The following is a 24,654-nucleotide window of genomic DNA, read 5'->3' as shown; positions in this document are numbered from 1 at the left end:
ATGTAAGCTGCTTGTACTGTTCGACAGTGGTGCAAAAAGTATTCAGCTCTTTACTTGAGTAAAATTAGCAATACTACAGTGTAAAAATACTCCGTTACCAGTAAAAATGTCTGCATTCAAATCTTTGCTTAAAGGTGCAATATGTAATACTGACAGCTAGTGTTTAAAATAGTTACTGCAGTACAAATTCAAAATACTGGAGAGAGTCGTCTCTCCCACCCCCTCCTCCCCAGACTCGAAGTTCACGTTGGTTGCCAGGCTGAGACCGCAGCATCCACAACAATGTTGCTAGACGATTGTCTCACATAACCAGACATTGCTTCACAGCACAGCGGAGTAGCTAACGTTAGATGCTGGCTATATTGACAGTCATAAAAGCCAGTGCTCACGCGGAGCTCTGCCCAAATGACAGACATACTTTTTCGGTTTAGAATTACAGTAGGAACCACTAAAAACACAACAACCTCGCTGTCCTCTCCACCCAAAGGACAGACACACTTCCTAGGCTTAGAATTACGGTAGGAACCGTTAATAACACATCAACCTCGCCGTCCTCTCCGTCCAACTGACAAGCACACTTCCTCGGCTTAGAGTTAGCTACGGTAGGAACCGCTAAAAATAACACTACCTTGCCGTCCTCTACACCCGACTGAACAGAATTTATTGGCTTAGAATTATGGCAACAATCGCTAAAAGCACTGCAAACTCACTGTCCTCTCGTCCCGATTTATATCCCCCTCTCTTCGCTTAAAATAACTCACCGTTGTCGGCTACGGTCGCTGAACAGGCTACATGTTGTAAACAACGTGGCCCGTTTGCCTGGTCCTCCGGTAACGTTAGCTAGCAGTTAGCAGGGTTAGCATGGCGGCGTTAGCCAGGACCAGTCAAGATCACTATACTAGCTGTGATGTGATTGATGGGATATGACATAAAATGCCTGTCCCTTGTAGCCATGATAAATTAGCCCGAAGCTAATGCTTAGCTACCTGTTCAGGAGGAAATTGGCCAACTCGGCATCCTTTTGGGCTCTAAGCTGTCTCCATCTTTCAAATACATCTCCAATATTTACCCGGGGTTTGTTACGTCTCTGGTCACGCAACTGTTAGAAACATGGCGGGTTTTTTTTTTTAGGTCAGGTAAAATCTATCTCCGTTGATCCTGTTCGTTGTTTGCTGCTTTCATGGCTGTACTAACGTTACAGCTGTAGCGCGCTGGGTTTACGTTTTTACAGGTAACATTATATCTGGCAACCCGGCCTGGCTGTCAAACTGGGGAGTTGATAACAACACACAGGCCAAAACACAAACAGAAATTCCGTCACAGAACGGAAATTTCAAAAGGAGAAAATACTGGCATTAGCATTGTTGTCAGAAAAGATAGTATTTCAACTTAGCATGTTTTCTTAATATCTGATGACGCATTGGGATCATTTTTGGATTTATTACAGTAAATATTTTACATATTGGACCTTTAAGTAAAAGTACAAAAGTGTTATCATCAAAATATACTTAAAGTACCAAAAGTGCTCATTATGCAGACTGGCCCATTTCAAAATGTTATATATTATTGGATTATAATTATTTATGCATTAATGTGGTTCTCACATGTTGCAGCTGGTAATAGTGGAGCTAATTTTAATTGCTTTACTACTGCTGTGTAGAAGTAACTTCATGTATACTATAGTGAAGTAAAAAGTGCAATATTTCCCTTTGAGATGTAGTAGAGTGGATGTCTATAGTATCATAAAATAGAAATACTCAAAGTAAGTAAAGTACCTCAAAATTGTACTTAAGTACAATACTTGAGTAAATGTACTTTGTTAATTTCCACCACTGCTGTTAGCTGATAGCTTCTGTATAAGTCTTACCTTTACCTTTACCCCAGCAGCTCCTAGAGTGAAATAATAGCTACACCTGGACTCCCTAACATGCTATTTGTATTGAACTTAATTATGTTAGTGCAGAGTTGTGGAAATGCAACATGCAATCCATTAGTTGCTATATACAGTAGGCCCTTAAAAACACCTGATGTAATGATAATTAGATGTTGTGTAGAGCTCATATGTTTAAGCCTTAGGAAGACACAAAATGTTTTATTAGGAGATTAAATGTAAGAAAAACATTATTTTCCTTACAAAGAAAACCAACAGATCATCTGTGGATCAAAGTAAAATGTAAGGCTGCTGTTCTGACTGCATTGTGAAAACAAGAGACAAGACACAATTCACAGAGCAAGCGACTTCTCTTTTTCACAGTGAAACTGTGTGTTTCAGGATATGGTTGAATCAAGTGCAATGAGGTTAAGGAAGTGTAATATCCAGTACAGGAAATTGCCTCATCATGTGAAAACAGTTATGTTGCACCACAGAGGTCGTCTGCTGGAGCTGCTCTGCTGACGGACAAAGAGGAACTGCAGCATAACAGCAGTTTCAAATGAATGATATACAACAGTTTCATATATTTTCTGTATACGTTAATGTTCATGTTGCCTACTGTATTTATGCATCAGAATCTATCAGGGTTTGAGACTTCATGATAATGGCTTATATAATATTATCAGGTCTTCATTAAACAACAGAAAACAACTTTAAAATGTTCTTGGATTCACACCAACAATTTAGTTAGTTCTTACTTGTTGTACAAACATTGGCTTAATGTTCAACCACATTTCATTGAAATCTAGAAAAAAGTTTTTGAGTAACAAAAAAAGACGAACGAACGAATCCTACTTGGTAGACATAATGAGCACATAGGATTATCATTGTCTCAGTATTATTTTGCAGCATGAACTTGTCTTTATAGACCCAGTTTAATGCATATATTGTACACGAAAGCTGAACAATTGATACAAATTTTGGAAATGCAAAACATATTGCAACTTTTCTCGTAGACAGAGGAATGTTTTTGCAGTGCAGTATCGTCTTCCTAAAGCTCGTCATTTCGTTAATGACATAATTTTCTAAAAGTAGGAGAGCCATTTTTAAAAGTACTTCATTTTCAGATTATGTATGTCTTTCTTCAAGTTAAGTTTTACTTTAATTAACATAATGCACACTCTTCCCTCCTTAGCACACACAAACATCTTTCTTTTTGTAACCTCTCTCCACCACAAATCTTTCGGAGAAGTTTAAAACAAATGCAATCTTGTATACTATTTTTGTCTTTCTTGAGTCGTCATGTCATGTCATTTTCTGTTGTCATGTGCATGTTTTCTTCGTCTTTAATTGCATGTCCTCATTCTTGTTTTTTAACGGGAAGGTCTACTTTTCTGTCTCTCACCCACACAATTTGGATTCCCTGTCTACTTTTTGCAGTTTTCTCTAGCTATTATATGCAAAAATAAACTCAAGTAAAAACTTAAGTGAACTAAAGGCAGTTTTCTGTGTGTGTGTGTGTGTGTGTGTGTGTGTTCTTCAGGTGATTCCTCAGATCTCCTCTCTGTCCTGGTTCACCACAGTCGTGCCTCTGGTCCTCGTGCTGACAGTCACCGCTGCCAAAGATGCCACCGACGATATCGTAAGCAAATGTGTTCTGTGTACTATTTCACCGTTAAAAAATTTCACTACTTGGATTTTAGATGTACTAGTACATAAAACTAACAAAAAAAGCACTCAGAGAAACCCATACGTCTTCCAAGTCCAAATGATTTAAAAATGTATTTAGTTTATTAATAAATTTTTTTTGCAATTTTCAGATCTGCTCCTAACACCAGACAGACATTCACTTCACAGTTGATTTAATCTTTAAAGCATGTGGAAGCAGATTTCCCTGCATACTTTACATCCTGGCAACCCTTAAAAAGCTGACTTTATTGGCTGAAAAATGACAGTGTTAGTAATTTGGTTAGGTTAAAAACGATGGTTCCTGAAAATGTAACCATACACCGTAAAGCAGGGGTATTCAACTTAAATTGCAAGAGGTCCAGTAAGCGTTTAATGAGATACTTTTACTTATGTGAGATACAAGGTAATGGAGCCTTTTATACATTGTCGTGTTTCTTTAGAAATAAACAATGGACAAATACAGTCTTTAAACGCTTCAGATGTAAAGTTATTCGCTGTCAAAGTGACGTCAAAATGAATGGCAGTCAATGGAATGCTAACGGCGGGTAAGTGCTTGTTAGCATCAAAATGGCACCAAGGAGCTACGGGTTGTTACGCTTACCCCCTCGGTCTCTCCCGTATGTTTTTGCAACCTAGCAACGGCAACAAACAGTCGCATGCAGTCGCAGGACCCATACAGCTCTACAGAGCTGGCCTCGTTCTGCCTGTTAAAAATTCCTTTATTGACAAGATAAATACGCATATAATTTATATATATATTTCCCAGTTGTGTCAAAAGGCTTCACGGTCTGGATGGAAGCCTCCTGCAGTCCGGTTTTGGACCGGAGTCCGCCAGTTGGGGACCCTTGCCGTAAAGGTTATATGCTTAGTATAGAAATTGAGCAGCATGCTTCCACCTTCTCAGTTTGGGAACCACTAGCTGGTTTTCCCGACAAGGAACTTCCTCAGGTTGTGTGAACAAAGACTGCCCTCTTTCAGTGCCAAAGGTGGACATAGTGTGACATTGTTTATCTGTCCCAAAAAGTCTCAGGGGGGATGTGAGCGTGGATGGTTGTGCTTCCAAAACTTGAGACCAAAGAGACCAAAGACTGTTTCGATTCTGTCTCTCACCAACAGTCAGCACTGGTTTATTTTAACCATGAACTGAAGGTGAGCTTTACCCAGCCTTCACCAAGTATTTTTAGCTTCAAAGACTTAAACAGACCAAAACCATAAATGGAAACAATCGGTCACATGGGTGATATGACCTGTTTTGTCATATATACTACTCACAAAAAGTTAGGGATATCTGGCTTTTGGGTGAAATTTATGGAAAATGTAAAAAGTTCAAGCTACAGTGGTATTCTATCATGAAAGTAGGGAATTTAAGTAGAAGCATGCAATGGTGATTTCCTCATCTCAAAAAATGTATTGAAACAAAAGCCAACAACAGTGGTGGGTATACCATGCCTCATGCTGTCCACAAGTCGAGTTATTGTCTGCTGAGGCATGGCATCCCACTCTTCTTGAAGGGCGGCCCTCAGGCCATTGAGGTTCTGGGGTACAGAGTTATGAGCCTCAACACGGCGACTCAGGTGATCCCATAGGTTTTCTATGGGATTCAAGTCTGGAGAAAGTGCAGGCCACTCCATTTGAGGTACCCCAGTCTCCAGCAGCCATTCCCTAATGATGCAACCTCGATGAGCTGGAGCATTGTCGTCCATGAAGATGAAATTAGGCCTGTGTTGTTCATGCAGGGGCACAATGACTGGATTAATGATGTTATTCATGTAGCATGGGCTTGTCACTGTACCATTCAGAAAGTGTAGGGCAGCTCTGTATTGACTAGACACACCTGCCCACACTGTAACACCACCACCACCAAAGGGTCGTCTGGTGACAACAATGGCTGATGCATAGCGCTGCCCTTGACGTCTCCAACATCGTTGGCGGCCATCATTTTTGCTCAACGGGAATCGACTTTCATCAGAGAATAGCACTGAGGCCCACTGGTCCCTCGTCCAGCAAGACGATAACGCCTGTGCCTGGTGGTGTGGTCAGGTACCCTTGCAGGTCGTCTAGCACGCAGACCACGCTGATGTAAACAGTTTCAAATGGTTTGACGTGACACTTGGGTGCCTCTCACCTCCCTTAAATGTGCCTGAAGTTGAGTGGCATTCATCATCCGGTTCTGCAGGTCACTGTTTACAATGAAGCGGTCATCAGTGTGGGATGTGGCCAATGGGCGTCCACTTGCCACTATGCCTTTCTGTGACTCCTCCAGTCTCTCTGTATCTCTGTTGCAATCTGCTGATGACACTCTGTGACACTCCTACATGACTCCTACATGACTCTCTCCACACCCCACCTCTGGCTCTACATGCCACTGTACTTACTCTGCTGTACCGTTCCTTTTTATCACTGTTTAACTTATTTTATTATTTTATTTTACATTCTATTTTTATCTTTATTAATACATACTGTGTGTATATGTTTATACTTATATTGTTTATATTCTTGTTATCCTTCTTATATTTAGAGAATATGTGACATGCACCAACAACACCATGACAAATTCCTTGTATGTGTAAAAAAATGTACTTATTACATAAAGCCCTTTCTGATTCTGATTCTGATTCTAAGCTCAGTGGCCACTTCCGTCTGAGAACATCCTGTTTGAAGCCTCGCAATGGCAAGGGACTGTTGATCAATTGTTAGGTGTCGTCTTGGTCTCATGATGTCAAAATGTGAACAGCATGATGAGGAGGACTGTTTAAATACCAATTCTAATTGAACCAGGAAATGTATTGGTTGATTCATGGATCAAACACCTGTCTTGTTAGAGAACAGCAAGTTGTGCAGAAAGTACTGAAACATTGAACTGTTGGACATGCGCATTCAAAAGTTTAGAGAAGGTCACATTAAGTTCACATGTAAAGGTTATAGTGGATTTTAGGTTCATCCTGAAATTTCACCCGAAAGCCGAATATCCCTGACTTTTTGTGAGAAGTGGTATGAGGACGTGGTTAAATAAAGCTGACACTCACAGTCACACTGGACAAACATACTGAAAAATAAGTAAGGACAACATATTTAGCAGCTGATCAGGGAGGAATATCTATCAAATCTGAAATGAACTACTACCTTGATAATATGTAATTTTTAAATATCGTCCTCACTGCACATCATCAAAACAATATTGGTCCAGCTCTTTTACAATCAGAAACGGTACTGTATGTTATTTCATGTTATCTCATGTGTAGCCTACAAAACACTTCACACTCCTCTTATCTGTGTGTGTGATTTTAAGTGTTTATCAGTCCGCTCAACGTCAAATTATGGTTGCCGTGGCTACTGTTTCTCTGTTTGATTAAGTTTTGATCCAAGCTCATTTTTAACCTCAGTCGACCTCAGGCTGGCATTTTGTTTCCATTATTTCAAGAAGTGTTTTGGCAAATAGAAACCTAAAATTTGAAATGCACAACATCCTCCTTTTAGTCAAGGGATCCTTTTTCTGTAATATTATTCTTCAACAGACAGTTTCATCAGCCAGATTTGTGAAAATGTTGGATGTTTTTCTCTTTTAGTGATAAAGAAATTATGTCTCATGGGAGTTGAGACTGGTTGAGAAATAACAAAAGTTCCCAGCTGACCTCTACTGATAGTTCATCAGGAAGTAGACTTTTTTTGTTAATGATTCACAAACTGTTATCTTTTTTTTTCATCGCTTTGTGTGTATGTGTGTGCGTAAGAGTGTGTGCATGTGCGTGGCACCCAATAACCTAATGCCAAACCACCAAGAGAAAATAAGTGTTGCCATGGGTTAAACATTAGCTGAAGGAGAAGTACACAAGCCATTTTGTTTGGCAGAGGTGATGATCCTGAACAGTCCTTGCCGCCAAGTCACTGTGGGTTCAGGCTTAATTTGATCTTTGCAGATACACAGCAACTCCAGACTGACCGTGTATGGCAAGGTGGATGACCTTGCAAAACAAACGCTTAAATAACTGCTGCCAGTGTTGGGAAAGCTGCTGTGAAAGGACATTTTTTTATAAGCTACCGCCTACTGCAGAAATGTGAATGGAAATTAATTGGAATTTAGGAGATATTATTCTGATCCCATAATTTTATGTCTATGGATATAATTTCTGCATTTCATTTGGATAAAGCCTCACTTCTATTAGTTTCAGTTAGAGAACAATGATCTAAACCAGTGGCTCCTGAATTGGGTTTGGTACCCCTAAGACATCTTTGAGGGGCCATGAGATGATTAACATAAGAGGAAAGCAGAAAAAAAACATTAATACTACACAAAGTTGTGCCAATTGTGTTAGACTTTGCTTTGTCCTTGTAAATGATTTGATAATTTATCTTTTTCAGAAATGATATATATATATATATAAAAATCTGTCTTTAGTGGGACTAGTCACAACTGGTAGACTTACATCTGATGGCAAGGGATTTTATTTTGTTTTAAAGGGTCACAAGCTAAAAAAGTTGGAAACCTAATTGTCTGTGTCATAAAGTTGAACAAAAAACCCAGACAAAACCCTTCGAAGAACAGGTTCAGTTTCTGTTACATTTAATTTTATTAATAATAATAATAATAATAATAATAACATTTTATTTATGGGCGCCTTTCTGGACATTCAAGGTCACCTTACAAGACAAAAAATTGTAATAAAAATAGTAAAACAAACAGAACATTACTAAGTACAGATGAGTGGTGATCATGTTGGATATGCCAGTGTGAAAAAATGTTTTCAAGCAGGAAAGTTTTACATTTTCACTTTCTTTGATGAAGCAGTAAACTTATGTTACCCTTAAATTAGGGTAGCATTAAAAAAGGTGATAACACACTGCCCACCTTTGAAAGTTGTGCTGGTGATTATGAAAGGGAACTGCACTGACTGTCTCCGCCGCCTCTGTGTCACTCATTGAAATAAATATTGATCAGAAACTTAAGAAGGAGACAGAATGAATTGTTGACTGGGAATTTTTGTCGGAACTAATCAGTAATTCAGTGGTAAATATTTTTTTTCTTGTGAACTCTTATGACTCATTGTGTCTTTGTGTGTTTCTTTCCAGAATCGCCACAGGAGCGACAATCAAGTCAACAACAGAAAAGTTCAAGTCCTGATTGACGGAAAGTAAGTTTGTTCATAGGAAGCATGGGGAATACACTAGAGTTTAGATTCTCTGCCAGAGCCCGAACCGGACCCGACCCGACCAACGGGCTGGGCCGGGCCAATATTTTACGCCGCTATGAACGGGCCGGGCCGGGCCCTTGATCAAGCATGTGTTTTTTTAATCATTACTTTATTAGCCTTATTCGGTGGGGAGCAAGCTATGCCTCTCCAGCTTCTCCCGTAGCTCTGGGTGTAGGCTATGTCCTGCACTGACTTGAGTGTGAGATAAACTGTGCTACATTGTGTCTCCCACATCTGCAGCACTGTTGTCAGTCAGTGCATCAGCATGCAGAACGTGATGAAGGACCGTATTAATTAGGTGATCGAGACAAGAAAGTCTCCTATATGGTTCCAGGGCTTTGATTATGTTGCTGCCTTGATCTGTTACCCACACTATTCGGCTGAGGGAGCTAGGGTCAAGTTTTGTTTTTTTACGTTTCTTCATTCGGATCCATTCGCAATCCATTCCATTCTGAATAAACAAGCAGCGCAGTTTACATGCTTTGTCCTTGTTGCATTACTGGTATTTATTAAGATAATTCTAAACAGATTTCTGTAGTTCATACAACTCGGAATTGTAGTTGTGAACGTCAGTTATAACGGCCCACGAATTAAAAAATTGTCTTGTTTAAATCGGGCTCGGGCTCATAATTACAGTTAATGTGTCGGGCCGGGGCGGGCTCGAACACAACGTGCACGGGCTTGGGTAGGGTCGGGCTTGATTTTTTGGGCCCGATCTAAGCTCTAGAATACACCAGTGTGGACATATCCAAAGTTTCAGGTAGTTACATGCTGGTTTTTGTGTATTTAAAGAGTTCTTTAAGTTTTTTGGACAGGTAGGTGTTCCTCAGGAAACCTTCTTGGGTGCCCTTTAGCTTTATTATGAAGAAGCCCCGAAAATATGCTTAAAGTCATAGTATTTGCTTGTTTCAGCTCTAAGGGTGGTATAAAGCCCACATGCCCATCAGATTCCATGTACAAATCAAGCATAACTCACATATTTGAAATAGCAGACCTCAGGTCAAACAGGATACAAAACAAGCACACCCCACCATCCTGCAGCTGCTTCCTGTGGCTGTACTAAAGAGAATTTAGGTTATATAGCACACAAGGAATACACAGAAGGGTCTAAATACAGAAATATGCAATACAAATACACTACAAAGGTCAAAAATATCCAGTGGGCTTGTCTATAAACAGAAGAATTGAAAGTAATACAAAGGTAAATGTGGGCTTAAAATATGCATTTTTTCTCGTTATTTATTATAAGGTGTAAGTTTATCGCCCTAAGTGAATGTCTAATGGCTGTTTCAAAGCCAGATATATATGTAATTCTGGTGGATAAAAGCCAAAGAAAAAAAAATACTATTTAAATGTATTTTAAATGTATTTTATGTTTTTTTGTTAGTTTTTTTGTTACCTGAAACCAAATTTAGAGATATTGAATTAAAAAAACATCTGAATCAGCCCCTAAAACCCCACTATGTGTAGCTCGTGTCTGTTTGTCGAATGCAAACTCCTCAGATTTTTAAAATCCCCAAATTTCTAGAAACAATACCGACAATAATGACCTCAGTGTGCTAAATAATATCAACCAATTATTTGCTTCTGCACAAACATAGTACCACAAGGACAATACATATGATCAACATGTTATGATTAGCATTATTGATGAGCTGAGACATGTATGCGGGTACAGTAAGATCCCAACATTACCAACGTTTCCACTCAATGCACTAACTGTATTTTGTTTGGTGCACTGGATAAAAACATTTGCATGTATGTGGCACTTGTCTTTCCTCCTGGGTTTGCTCTTGTTGGCTTCTGGGCAGCAGCTCTCTGCCCACTGTTTAAGGCTCTACGGGAAGCAGCTGCAGGATGGCAGAGTCTGCTTTCTACCTCTTGACTTGATGTCTGCTTTTGTTAAATATGTATGGAGTGCTTGTGTGATTGTTTTCCACAGATGTCGGTCACATATTAATTAGTTACTTTTCTTTTCTTTGTTTTTATTTAAAAGCTTTAAAGTTTAAAATGCTACATTTAACGTTGACTGAAGCAAATTTGATCTTCAACAAAGACTGTAAACATGAGTAGGCTTATTATCAGAAATGGATCTTTGAATCAATATTGATCCAGGTTTGGTATCAGAGGCCGGATGGAGGGTAACATTTAATTGAACAAGAGTGAAAACTAGGGTGGGGCTACTGCTCAAACTAGCAATTTTCTCATTGTTGATGTGTGTATTAAATATTTTTTTCAATAACTCTATTAATCAATTATTTTACAGTATTAAGAGGTGAAAACAAATGACATATGATCACCACGAGCCCTATAGGGACTTGAAGTTACTTTATTGGCTCATTAGTCTATATCCACAACGTTCCACTTCCGGGATTGGTCCGTTGCCAACGGAAATTCCGCCGGACTATGGTTAACTTTTTCTCAGATCTCTGCAGTGTAAATCCAGACAGCTAGCTAGACTATCTGTACATTCTGAGTTTTCTGTTGCACGACTTAAAAAAAAACTTTTGAACGTACACATGTTCCACCAAACAAGTTCCTTCTCGAGGCAATTTTGCAGCGGCTTTGTGCTCTGTGGAGCTTTTGACAATTGTGATTGGTTTAAAAGAATGCCAATTAACCAGAGCACGTTTTTCTCCCATCCCGGAATGTTGTGTGGACTGGCCAGACCTTCCTCCGCAGTGCTGTGGAGGAAGGTCTGGCAATGCGAGACTACTGGCTCATTAACCGTCCAAAGACTCAAGGTTTTTCAATATAACAGAGGTGTAAAAAGTACACAAATATTTTACTCAAATGAAATAACTTGAGCAAAAATGTGCTAATTTGAAATGTACTAAGCAATGTCAAATTGATTGTACTTATACATATATATATATATATATATATATATATATATATATAATACATGATATATAAATATTATGTTTATAAAATGAAACATTTCATTTAAGTGTATGATGTTTTGAGGAAAAGAGTTAAAGTAAACAATGCCTACTGCTCAACTGTGTACCAGCAAGAGCTGAGGCATGAAATCGAAAACCCTGTAAAGCATCAAATATTTGTGTTCCAGCCAAGTTTTAAAAACTATTATTGGCAGACAGATAATACAGGAAACTGGCAGGAAACTGCCTTGGAGGAAAGGAAACTAATATTAGGATGACCTCAGTGTTCAGTATTTATGGACTGTTTATTTCCTGACAATTCTCAAAGAAGAAGGGAAAAGAAAACCTTTTCTATAAAGTCTACAGTACATAGTCTAAACATCCTCTTACCAGCCTGTTTCCTGTTCTCAGACTGCGGAGCGAGAAATGGATGGATGTCCAGGTGGGAGACATCATCAGGCTGGAAAACAACCAGTTTGTCACTGTGAGTAAATTGGGGAAATATATATAGGCTTCTTCTCCTTTCCCCAACAGATTTCACATTAATTTATTTTCTTTGCATTTTCTGGTGCTTTTTGTACTCTATTTATTGTTTTATTTATGTGAGTTGACAGCTTTTTAAAACCATTTATCTCAGCAGCAGAGGCTCAGTTAAATCCATCTAATAAAGCGGGACGCGTGTGTGTGTGTGTGTGTGTGTGTGTGTGCAAAGAAAGTAACGCATCCCGTTTGTCTGACGATCTGAACAGATGTCAGTGATAAATCCTTCTCTAATTGCAGGCCGACCTCCTGTTGCTCTCCAGCAGTGAACCACTCAACCTGGTGTACATCGAGACAGCAGAACTGGATGGGTTAGTCTATTTTTTGTTTAATGTCGTGATGTGAGTTTGTTTAACATACAAATAATAATGCCTCAACAGGCATTCACACTATTATTCATTGTCTCTCATTTTTGTCATCATCTGTTTCTGCCTCTCTTCAACCTTCTCCTCCTCTTCCTCTTTACCACTTTCTCTTTCTTCTGGTCTCTACTGTGTCATTCTCCCCCTTTTTTGTACTTTATCATCCTCCTCTCCTCTTCCTCAGAGAGACTAACCTGAAGGTGAGACAGGCCCTGACCGTGACAGGAGACCTGGGAGAGGATAGCGAAAAACTGGCAGACTTCAACGGTAAGACTAAAAGAGGACTATCAACTGTTTGTTTCTGAAATTAGAAGCCTGCACAGTATATAAACACACACACAGTATCCAGGTTTCTGATCATCCATGTGCAGTTGTGTCTTGATTTCTCATCTTCTCAGTCTCTATGTTCTCTATACCAACACAGAATGTTCAGACACGTGTAAACTGGTTTCTTCAGTTCTCCAGGAACCATAATAGGTTTCTGAAACCAGAATATGTTAACATGCACAACACAAAAGCAGGATACTGGTCATATAAACACACTCACTGATACAATGTACAGTAGGTGATTTTGACAAAGGCAAAAAACCTTCTCTATAACCTGGAGAAGCTTCACAGACACAAACAGTAGTATTGTGTTTGAAGCGTGATTTTGGTTCTGCGGAGGCTCCACACAGAGTTTTCGGCATAGCCTACGTAAGTGCCTGAAGTTTATACTTGTGCGTTGGTGTGTGCGTCCATCTCTTTAAGAGAATAGCAGGGCTGGCTTGTGTTTATGAGTGGGGAGTGTTGGTGTTTGGTAGAGCGAGTGAGAGAGTGACAGCGATTAGCTTCGGAGTGAGTACCGACTCTGGAGTCACAGTGAGAAAAACAGTGTCTCCGCTGGGCTTTCTGACCACGGTGGGAAATCTGTAGCAGGAAAAGTTAACCCTCTCCTGGATTTCATGTTGTTTATGGAGAAGGAGAACCAGGAAATGAGTCGGGGGGAAATGCAACGCTACCAAACCGTGTAGTTACATTTTTCAAGATGCAGGCTACGGTGTAGGCTCAGCATAGGGTCCGTGTCTCTACGTACCTATGTACATAGCCACGGCGTAGATTTAACGCAGAAGCATAAATCACGCTTGAGTGCACATTGAAGCATAGCAGCAAAAAGAGCACATACACAAGGAAAATCATACCCAGGTAAACATATTATCATTCACTTCCTTAATTAAGTAGCAGTGAGATCATGTTCAATATGATAAGAGCAAGAGACCCCTTTTAAATGATGGAAAAAGGGAGTCAAAGTATCACTTTAGCTACCCACTGTTGTTGTTACATCAGTTTGCCTGAAAAGCTAAAACATGTCCCTGCTGTTTCTGTACTTTGAACTCTAAAATAAAAGTTCAATTATTACTATACTGGAAAGTAACATTCATAATAAATAAACATACATACATTTTGTTTCACATGCTTTTCGATGACAGCTGTTTATAATTATCTTTTATCAGAACCATGCATTTGGACGTTGATTTGAGACTTGAATTCATTTAAAGACCCACTGTATTAGAGGGTCAAATAGATTATCTTTGTAAATTTGCAGTGGTACTATAACCACTATGATGAATACGTTTCAACATAGAGACACATAGGCATCAATTTCCACTAATTGTCTAATTTTTCTACAAACAAAAACTGCAGCCATCAGAATAAATACAAACATAAAATAGTCATATATAAATTATACGCATGCCTGCTTGAATAGTTCATTTCATTCTGAGTACAACCTCAAACCTGCTGTGTCACCTCTCTCTCGTGTTTAAGGCGAGGTACGCTGTGAACCCCCCAACAACCGCCTCGACCGCTTCACAGGAACGCTAACCTACGCCGGTCAGAAATACCCGCTGGACAACGAGAAGATCCTGCTGCGAGGCTGCACCCTGAGGAACACTGAGTGGTGCTTTGGACTCGTGCTGTTTGCAGGTGGGAAGGTTTTTTTCATGGACACGTGTCAGTACCATGTTATTGTAACAACAACTGTTACAATGTTTTTTGCATTGTCCCTGTTGATACCAGTACCGATACTGATACTGTGACTTCAATACCGGTTTTACTGAACGATAACTTTTTTCGATACCAATTTTATAGAAATCAGAATTTTTTTTTTTACACTTATTTGACGCACACTGTAGTCAAGCCTCTCAAAATACACCAACACACACATTGGCCCCGTCTCTGTGCGTAACGTAGAGATTTTCCTTCATGTATTTACGTGTAACATTAGACAGCCAATCACAAGTACTATTAGATCTTGGTAGAAGCATTCTTATTGGCTCACTGACACTGATGAGATTTACTTCTTCAAAGTAAGGTATTGAAATTTGGTATTGAATGACGAGGCATTTTTCAATTCTCAATACTATGGAGGCAATGTGGTCTATGCCTAAAAAGAATCAAAGTTCAGTACCTAGCCCTAATTGTCCCTGACAAATAAACTAATAAATAGATAAAATAAAAAAACTAAGATGGTTTTAAATGGAGGAAGATGTGAGATAATTTGAGGTCTTACTTGTTTCTGTTCCTCTTTGTTTGCAGGTCCAGAGACGAAACTGATGCAGAACTCTGGGAAAACTACGTTTAAGAGGACCAGTATAGACCGACTGATGAATGTCCTAGTCCTTTGTGTGAGTCTGTTTATCTGATCTTAGGATGGCTTAATTATTCATCAAGTCATCAGTTGATTGGGTTTAAATTCAGTGCTTACGGCTAAATCAGGTTATTACATAAAAAGGAACTCTTGAAAACAAGATTTCAGTTCTCCTGCCGCAATAAGTCAGATGATGTGTTTATCATTTATTAATAAATGAGCTACACCGTGGTAGTTAACTCAGAGCAGTGACGACCAGGCAGACAAAGGACAGCATAAATGTGAAGTATATTCAAATACAGGGTTAAAATGTTTTACTTCTTCCGTAAAAAAATCTATCTGGCTTTGTGTGTTTGTGCGTCGACTGATCGTAGTGGAAAGTATCGACTTGCTTAACCTGTATTTTACACATTTCCAACATTTCAGATGTATCAGAAAACATTAATAACTTAGATTTATTTATTTATAATGTTAACTAGTGGATTTAAAGACCTGTCAATCAGTTTGAGAATGGTAGCGGGTTCCATTCTTGATTTTTTTTTTTTACTTTCAACTTGGGCTCAGTTGTCCAGTCATTCTTTGATAGACCAGCCTTTGACCTATTCATTCTTTCTAAAACTCTCTATACAGATTTTTGGTTTCCTGGCCTTCATGTGCACCATCCTTGCGATAGGAAACTGCTTCTGGGAAATGAACGAAGGCTCACAGTTCATGGTTTTCCTGCCCAGACAAGACGGCAACAACGCTGCCTTCTCCGCCTTCCTCACGTTCTGGTCCTACGTCATCATCCTCAACACCGTGGTGCCCATCTCTCTCTATGTTAGGTAACAACGTGTGTGGAATTGCTGCTTATTTAATTCAATACAAAATGTTTACAAAATGCATAAATAACAAAGATTGTATCTGCTTCTTCTCACTTCCTGACTACATCTTTCGGCAGTGTGGAGATCATTCGGCTGGGGAACAGCTTCTATATCGACTGGGACAGGAAAATGTACTTTTCACGGTACAACACCCCCGCAGAGGCTCGCACCACCACGCTAAACGAGGAGCTCGGCCAGATCAAGTACATCTTCAGTGACAAAACCGGGACGCTCACCCAGAATGTCATGACTTTCAACAAGTGCTCCATCAACGGCAAATCTTACGGTGAGATTCAAAAGTTCTACCTGCAGCTCAGAAACTGTTTTCTATAACTAAGTTGGTTTCTGGTTCTGTGAATATATCAGTGCATCTGAATACATCAGCAACTGTAGATACTTTTTAAAGATCCAAATAGAGGCACTCTGCATCTTAGGGTTTCTTACCAAACAATAAGCAAAGAGGGAGCTATCACTGTAGATCTGAAAAATGGTTAAAGGCCCTGGACACCCATACAGGTGTTTTCAATTACTCTGGCTGATTGGACCTCTTTCCAGGCCTTTGTGGGTGTGTATAGACTGATTGACTGACATCTTTCTGAGTCTCCTGTTAGCTTTGTTGCACCTGTTAGTGCAGGACAAATGACACCTTTGCCATTGTTATTGGTGAAAAGATTTGTGACATAATAAATACCACTTCAACTTGAGCAGAGGTCTGTCAGCCAGAATAACTGAAATCCCCTGTGTGGGTGTTCAGAGGCTTTAAAATATAAAGAATGGCTAACACACAATTATGTTAAACATACATACAGCATTTGATACATTTAAATGGAAAGAAAAAGCATTATCCTCACTTCTACTCACCTGATTGACGATATTTCAGTTCTCAGACCGTCATTAGGCAAAGTTCATATAGACACCATACACATATATAAGCTATAGGCTCTTCATTTGTGTGCAGACAAATCAATGAGCTCTTCAAATATCAATCCGAGCTGTTCCAATTAAAGAAACATAGTACATTTACCAATAGTATACAAAGCAGGTTTGCATCACCCAATAACAAAACAGTCTTATATTACACAGCCTTTAGTCTTCAAAAGGTAGTAAAAGACACTAAAGGCAAAAAATGGAGAACGAAAGACTCATAATGACTAATGTCATTCATATCAAGGAAAAAACAAAGGCATTTGCTTATTCTGTATCTATCATGTAATTGGTTCAATTTTGTGTTGGAGTATTCACAGGTCACTTGTAAGTTTCATCTATTTTCTTTCTCTTTTTTTCAGGGGATGTTTATGACTACACAGGTCAAAGACTAGAAATTACTAAGGTGAGTTAGATTTTGGTGATGTAAATTCAGCGTGTTTTTATTCGAGTGTTTACAACAGTGTTATTTTATTATCTAAGAACCAATTAATTTAATCAACACTACAGTTACTTAAAGTGGCTATATGTAACTTTCAGTTTGTGATTCTAGCGGCCGCTTTGGACAAAAGCGGTAGTGTTTTTATCACACCTGCTGTCGTAAAGCTCTTTTCTTTACGGTGCTGTATTGCCCACTGTAGATTACTGAGTTAGCGTTACCGGGAGGTCATATAGTCAGACAGATAATAATTTATTTACAATAAGATAATAAGTTACAGATGCATTGTTGCATTTCAAGTGTTGCTTACGGTAACTTAGCCTACTTTGGATGTCTCATGAGGTATCACTGTCACTGTGTCACGAGCCAAAGCAATAAGAGATTGTTGTAGTAACCAACGTAATAACTTCTAAAGAGCATTTCATGAAACCCAAGGATGCTTTACACAAGTACGGGGGACAAGGAAAAAAAGAAACTAGTAGGCCAATACAAACACGGAGTAAAAGGAATAAAACGTCCGCGCAAAATGGAAGGGGACGTAATTTAATGTCGGCTACTGATGTACAACCACATCACACAGTGTAGTTATTGTATGAATGAAATAGACATATTACACATCTGAGGGCCAATTTGGGGACGTTTTTCAATAATTTACAATCCCGTAATTGTCTCCATCTGTTGAAAGCTCGACCGAGTGTGACTCGGTTTTGCCCGTTGTCTTTAACTTTCCCTTTTAGCTTTTAGTTGTTCTTCGTTTCATTTCTTTTTTTTCTGTGATGGCCCTGCACCAGTATCAGCCACAACTACAGCAGATAACTTCTAAAATAAAATTAAAATACAATTAGGAAAAAAGAATAACATAAAGAAATCTCCTGCCACCCTTAACCTGGCTGGATACTCTAACATAGGCTTTTCCGGTGTTACACTGAAATCTGTGACCCATCAGAATGTGAGCTCTGTAGCGCCGTCTACCTGCCGTAAATCATTTTGTGACTTTGCAGTAAAAATTGGACCCGGGCAGAGGCATTAATAAAAACTATATAAAAATAGCATTCTTTTCACTGTTAGTCTTGTTTGATGTTACAGGTCACTTATGATTATCAGTTGGAACATTACACAGTTTCACATTACATACAGTCACTTTAACCAAAAAATAATAGGTGCTTGTCAATAAAAGAACTGAAAAGTGGCTACCGATTGTTATCTTGTCACAAGGGATACATCATGTAGATTCAGCGAAATTTCTATTAAATTTAGTGACACATCTTGCATCTTCCTACCCTGTCCTCTTTCTCTCTCAACAGCATACAGACACGGTGGACTTCTCTTTCAACCCGCTGGCTGACCCCCGCTTCATGTTCCACGACCACGCCCTGGTGGAGGCGGTGAAGCTGGAGGACCCAGAGGTCCACGCCTTCTTCAGACTGTTGGCCCTCTGCCACACCGTCATGGCCGAGGAGAAGAAAGAAGGTGAGGAGCGGTTAAGTGTCTCTGTGTGAGCCTCTGTCTTTTATAGATTAATGCAAATATTATTAAGCAATAAAGACAAAAGTGACCTAAATCTGAAAGCAGTTCCTCTTCCTCCACTGACAAAAAAAATGACCCTTTTGTTCCTTCAGGTGAGCTTTTCTATCAAGCCCAGTCTCCAGATGAGGGAGCACTGGTTACAGCGGCCCGAAACTTTGGATTTGTCTTCCGCTCGCGCACACCAGACAGCGTTTCCATCGTGGAAATGGGGGAAGAGCGCAGCTATGAACTCCTGGCCATCTTGGATTTCAACAACGTCCGCAAGAGAATGTCCATCATAGGTATAAAATCCTCTGAAAACTAAAAAAAAAATAAAAGTTCCTATTTAGTGGGATTCCTCATACAGTATACAAGTTGATTGCTGTCGCTGGAGATTTCCTTTTTTTAACTATGGTGATTCTTATAACAGATTTTTCCTTCTATTCCTATTTGACAAAACTGTATTTTTGAGTCGCAATGGGGTCACGTAAGTGTGTGTTTGTGTGCACAGTTCGGAGTCCAGAGGGGAAGCTCTGTCTCTACTGTAAAGGTGCAGACACAATCATCTACGAGAGGCTGCATCAGTCCTGCAGCAAGCTGATGGACGTCACTACAGAGCACCTTAATGTCAGTAATATTTCTCTGTGTGTTGAGATTTGATGATTTGATTCTCATACTTTATCTGAATTCTTCTTATGCTTTTCCTGCAGTGTTACTGGATGTTTGTCTCTGCATGCCTGTGTGTTGGTTGTTTTCTCGTCATGTGTCAAGTGTGCTTGGGTGTGTTTATACAGACAAAGTTCATCCTAATGTCCATGTGCTCCATCCAACTGTGCTCATATTGTGCTTTTTGTCTTTTCCGCTTTCCTTTATTGTGTTATATATCTTTTTGTGCACATTATAGGTTTACAAAGTGAAAAGCCCAAAGTACACCCCAAAGGGACTTACCATCTCCAACAGAAAACACTGTTCACAAACTGCTCCAAACAGCTCTGTAGTCCAGCCTTTACTTCCGTGACGAACGTGCATCACGCCTAAATGCTAGCATGGCACTCTTTTGAGCAATTGTATTTTGTATTGCTCCAAATGATAGAGGCGAAACAAATAACATTGGTTTGATCTATAAAGATGATCCAAATTTGGGGTTAAAAAAAAAAGAGACACAGAAAGATAACTTAATTAACAAATGCAAATGTACTGTATAAAAATCAGTTTGAAGTAGAGGCTATATATGAGTAGTAAGACACATTACAACAGGGAGGTTGTTTCAAATCTCTTTAGTTTAAAAAGTTTAGACGTGGGGACTGGTAGCAGACTTTTGAGTTTTAAACTGAGTTTGATTTCGGGTACACAAGCTCATAAATGAATGATTGAGCTAGACCATGGAGTGCTTTAAAGGTAGTTAGTAAAACCTCAAAATGAACTCTAAAATCAATGCAAAGAGGCTGAAATGTGGATTATGTATGTGATGTATAGGCTGGCAGTTCTATATTTTTGTTATTGGCAATAAATACCATAAAGAGACTTTACCACTTCCCAAAAGCCATGGCTTCCTACTGAAGAACTTTACATGTTACACATTTGTTGTAATGAAGAACATATCACCCAGTGCAATAGTGTGACTAATCGATGAAGGTTTATTTTAGTTGATGTTGTAGAAAATATAAACAACTGATTATCACTGTCTCTTTGCCTGTTGGAGTTTTTTTGCCTAGGTCGCAACATTTACACAGCTGGGCACATTTCTGTTTATGTTTTCAAATTGTGTGTGTGTGTGTGTGTGTGTGTGTGTGTGTGTGTGTGTGTGTGTGTGTGTGTGTCCAAGGCAAATTGAGCCTGAGGTGAGCGTGCTGCTCTAAAACACACATCTCAGCAGCTACAGTCACACAGGAGCTGGGTGACTTTGTGTTTTTTTAATTGTAGACTCAGCTGACACAGGTCACACTCTGAATACATAAGGCAGCCTGTACTTGGCTGAACTTCTCTGTCTGTGTGTGTGTGTGTGTGTGTGTGTGTGTGTGTGTGTTTTGTGTGTGTGTGTGGCGTTCATCCATATAAGTATGTGCATGTCGATCTGCAGGAGTTTGCAGGGGAGGGCCTGCGGACTCTGGCGCTGGCCTATAAGAATCTGGATGAGGAGTATTTCAACCAGTGGAAACAGCGCCACCATGAGGCCAGCACCGAGCTTGACAACCAAGAGAGCAAACTGGACGAGCTGTACGAGGAGATAGAGAAGGATCTGCTGGTAGGAAATGAACTCACGTTTCAGTAAAGCTCAAACCATAAAAACTGGGTTTCATCTGTAAAATTTGCCTGTTGATTATGTATCTGAATGTGTGTTTCCAGCTGCTTGGAGCAACAGCCATAGAAGACAAGTTACAAGACGGAGTACCTCAGACTATCGAGCAGTTGTCCAAAGCCAACATCAAAATCTGGGTTTTGACTGGTGACAAGCAAGGTATATAACCTCAAATATATTTAGAGAATTTCATTTAGAACATATTATATAACTTTTGGATTGGGTGGATGGTTCATTTTTCTTTACACGGAAACAAGTCTAAAAACGTTTTGTCATGTTCAATAATTCAGTTTTATCATTAGAAATCAATAAGATGTCACTTTTTTCAATCTGTAGTCATCTTGTTTTGTATTTAAAATAATGATTATAACAGTTTATCAGAACTTGGGTCAGGTGTTTGTAGTTTCTGCCAAATAGCTTGTACTCACCAAAGTAATTGCTGAGACCTGGAAACAACGCAGTCAGATGTGGCAAAAAGAAAAACGATCGTTTGGGTGATCAGACCTGTCGTAAACACGCAAAAATCCAAGCTGATTATCTAAACTACTTTATTTAGAGGTAAAATAGAAAGTGATGTTTGTAGTTGTAAACCCTTAAACTCAGACTGCAACACATCAACTGCTCCACTACTCTGCTAAACTGTATAACCTTTTATTGCACAGCCAGCCTCAGCCTGATGCCACACCTAAAGCAGAAATTGACAAAATGACCAAAGGACTCTTTGGCAACATTGTAACTTGTACATTGACCATGCACTAGCTGTGTTTGTATGTACTTCCTTCGTTTGTTGTTGTTTTTCAAACAGAAGATCAGAAGATACATTCCTGTTTGAATCAAGTATTCCTGATTCGGGCCAAAATATCACGTAGAATCATTGTTAAATATAGCTCTTCACTGTGTAATATTTAGATGACTTTTCATTCTGTTCTTCTCTTCATATCTGCTGCAACTGTCTACTTACTGATGTTGATTATTCGTGCTGCAGAAACTGCAGAAAACATTGGGTACTCGTGCAACTTACTGCGGGAGGAGATGAACGACGTCTTTATCGTCTCGGGCAACTCACCTGAGGATGTCAGACAGGAACTCAGGTCAGTCAAAAGACTGTACCATTTCAGTTTAGACAGCACCTGAGGAACTGAGCTGTTTCCATGCATCCATCCATTTTTTTTTTTCATTTTCTTGTGGAGCAGAAATGCACGGACCTCCATGAAACCAGTCGAGGATTCAATGTTTCTGCCAGAAAGGACTTTGGGTAAAGGTGTGAAATTGATCGCAGACGAGTTGGTAAATGGAGAGTACGGCCTGGTCATCAACGGACACAGCCTGGTACGTCATTAAGAAGTTTCCTGATTACAATGCATGCTGTAACTGTCCTCTGTGACTTGTATTGCTTATTATTTAAACTGATGGGGAAACTCTTGTGTAATTCCTGTCTCTAATCACTTCTCTATTGCATCCATGTTCCCTCAGGCGTACGCCCTGGAGGGCAGCATGGAGCTGGAGTTCCTGAGGACGGCGTGTATGTGTAAAGCAGTTATCTGCTGCCGGGTCACTCCTCTGCAGAAGGCTCAGGTGGTCGAGCTGGTCAAGAAGTACAAGCAGGCGGTCACACTGGCCATAGGAGATGGAGCCAACGACGTCAGCATGATCAAAGGTATCAGCGGGGCCACACAGCACCTTTATGTGTGGAAGTTAAAGAGGTTTTTCGTCCCAAGTAGGAAATTTGCAAAAAATAAAGTTGCTGCTAAAGATTGCAGCTATACTGCAAGTTCTCACCAAGTACAAAATACAGCTCTATGGGCTTTGGCTTCCATTAAGAATTCTTTGATAAACTAACCAGAGCTATAATGATGAGTTGATTAATAGATTAGTCCATGATTCATTGTTTCAGACATTTTTCAAACACAAGTGGCAAACATTCATTTTACACTTTCTCAAATGTGAGGATTTGCTTCAATACATCACCTTGGGCTCTGGGAAATTGTAATGGGCTTTTTGTTCATTGATTTTGAACTCCAAATGAATGATAGTATTGCTCTGTGTCTGCTGCTACATGTGAATCATAACAATTTAATATGCTGATGATATGGTGAGTATCTCTCAGCTTGTTTTGGTGTATCTCTGCCCCCTAGTGGCCAAAAATGTATTAATGCAGCTTTAAGTTGTAGTATATGATCTGTGGTAGGGCTGGACGATATGGAGAAAATCAGATATCGCGATATTCTTGTCCTAATACCTCGATGTCGATATTATGGCGATATTATAGGGTTGACAATTGGTGCTTTAACAAAATATCTTCACAATGAGATTTAAGATAAATAATCTTCAGTAATGTAGATATAATGCGTAAGTGGGTAAAGGTAAAAATAATAGAAGAGCTAGAACAGTCTGGTAACACAGAAAATGACATAACTTTACTGTGATGCAGCCTTTAAAACCAGGAAAAGACAACACTTAAGCCATTTACAATATTACGATTTCCAAAATCTAAGACGATATCTAGTCTCATATCACGATATCGATATGATATCGATATATTGCCCAGCCCTAATCTGTGGTTGCCTGAAACCAGAAAAAAAGGACTGAAATATTTTTCACAAATAGCAAAAATATACACTTCTTTTCTCGCTGTTTTTGGATACAGAGAAATTCAAACACCCTTTCCTTCTTCTTGTCTTTGTCCTCCCAGCGGCTCATATAGGCGTGGGCATCTCAGGCCAGGAGGGCATGCAGGCCGTGCTGTCCAGCGACTACTCCTTCGCCCAGTTCCGCTTCCTGCAGCGCCTCCTGCTGGTGCACGGCCGCTGGTCCTACCTACGCATGTGCAAGTTCCTGCGCTACTTCTTCTACAAGAACTTCACCTTCACCTTCGTCCACTTCTGGTACGGCTTCTTCTGCGGCTTCTCTGCACAGGTGAGAGAGTGAAGTAAGACGGAGGGAGGGAGGACGGTGGATGAGGAGGAGAAAAAAGGACTGTGATGTTTAGTTTTCAGTGGTGGAAGAAGTATCTAATTCCTTTACTTAAGTAAAAGTACCACACTTTAAAAATACTCTATTACAAGTAAAAATCTGGCATTTAAAATGTTACTTAAGTAAAAGTTTGTAACGATAACGACGATTGTTAATCATTTGAGTATTTGTCGGCCTATATGTTGTTGGGTAGTTTAATTTATAATAAAACATTGTATTTTATAAACTACACGTGCTTTGTGTACAAAAATCTTAATTTGTAAAGTAACTAAAGCTATTAATGAAGTGAAGTAAAAAATACAATATTTCTCTCTGAAATGTAGTGGAGTAGAAGTAGAATGTGGCTTGAAAAGAAAAGACTCAAGTACCTCAAATTTGTACTTAAGTACAGTACTGGAGTAAGTGTACTTAGTTACTTTCTACCACTGGTAGTTTTGTAATACAACACTGTAAAAAATGAAACCAGTGGTTCTGGACCTTTTTGGC

At 39.4% G+C, this 24,654-nt stretch overlaps 1 protein-coding gene across 1 annotated transcript in view; it reads left to right on the top strand.

Annotated features, from left to right (window-relative positions):
* The window catches only part of LOC116054383 (phospholipid-transporting ATPase ID-like), a 56,866-nt gene that overhangs the window by 24,740 nt on the left and 7,472 nt on the right, over positions 1 to 24,654 (top strand). The window contains exons 5-23 of the mRNA XM_031305913.2: positions 3,417 to 3,515; positions 8,630 to 8,691; positions 12,045 to 12,117; positions 12,414 to 12,484; positions 12,720 to 12,802; positions 14,342 to 14,500; positions 15,113 to 15,201; positions 15,795 to 15,988; positions 16,105 to 16,313; positions 17,314 to 17,357; positions 18,695 to 18,860; positions 19,010 to 19,198; positions 19,408 to 19,523; positions 20,977 to 21,141; positions 21,243 to 21,354; positions 22,181 to 22,286; positions 22,389 to 22,524; positions 22,669 to 22,852; positions 23,888 to 24,111. Coding sequence (XP_031161773.2) covers positions 3,417 to 3,515; positions 8,630 to 8,691; positions 12,045 to 12,117; positions 12,414 to 12,484; positions 12,720 to 12,802; positions 14,342 to 14,500; positions 15,113 to 15,201; positions 15,795 to 15,988; positions 16,105 to 16,313; positions 17,314 to 17,357; positions 18,695 to 18,860; positions 19,010 to 19,198; positions 19,408 to 19,523; positions 20,977 to 21,141; positions 21,243 to 21,354; positions 22,181 to 22,286; positions 22,389 to 22,524; positions 22,669 to 22,852; positions 23,888 to 24,111 — 2,481 coding nt within the window. The remainder of the gene's footprint in view (positions 1 to 3,416; positions 3,516 to 8,629; positions 8,692 to 12,044; positions 12,118 to 12,413; positions 12,485 to 12,719; positions 12,803 to 14,341; positions 14,501 to 15,112; positions 15,202 to 15,794; positions 15,989 to 16,104; positions 16,314 to 17,313; positions 17,358 to 18,694; positions 18,861 to 19,009; positions 19,199 to 19,407; positions 19,524 to 20,976; positions 21,142 to 21,242; positions 21,355 to 22,180; positions 22,287 to 22,388; positions 22,525 to 22,668; positions 22,853 to 23,887; positions 24,112 to 24,654) is intronic.

This window comes from Sander lucioperca, chromosome 2 (genome assembly GCF_008315115.2).
Source record: "Sander lucioperca isolate FBNREF2018 chromosome 2, SLUC_FBN_1.2, whole genome shotgun sequence".
Lineage (NCBI taxonomy): Eukaryota > Metazoa > Chordata > Actinopteri > Perciformes > Percidae > Sander > Sander lucioperca.
The sequence above is the reverse complement of the archived record's forward strand: the minus strand, read 5'-3'. Positions and strand labels throughout refer to the sequence as shown.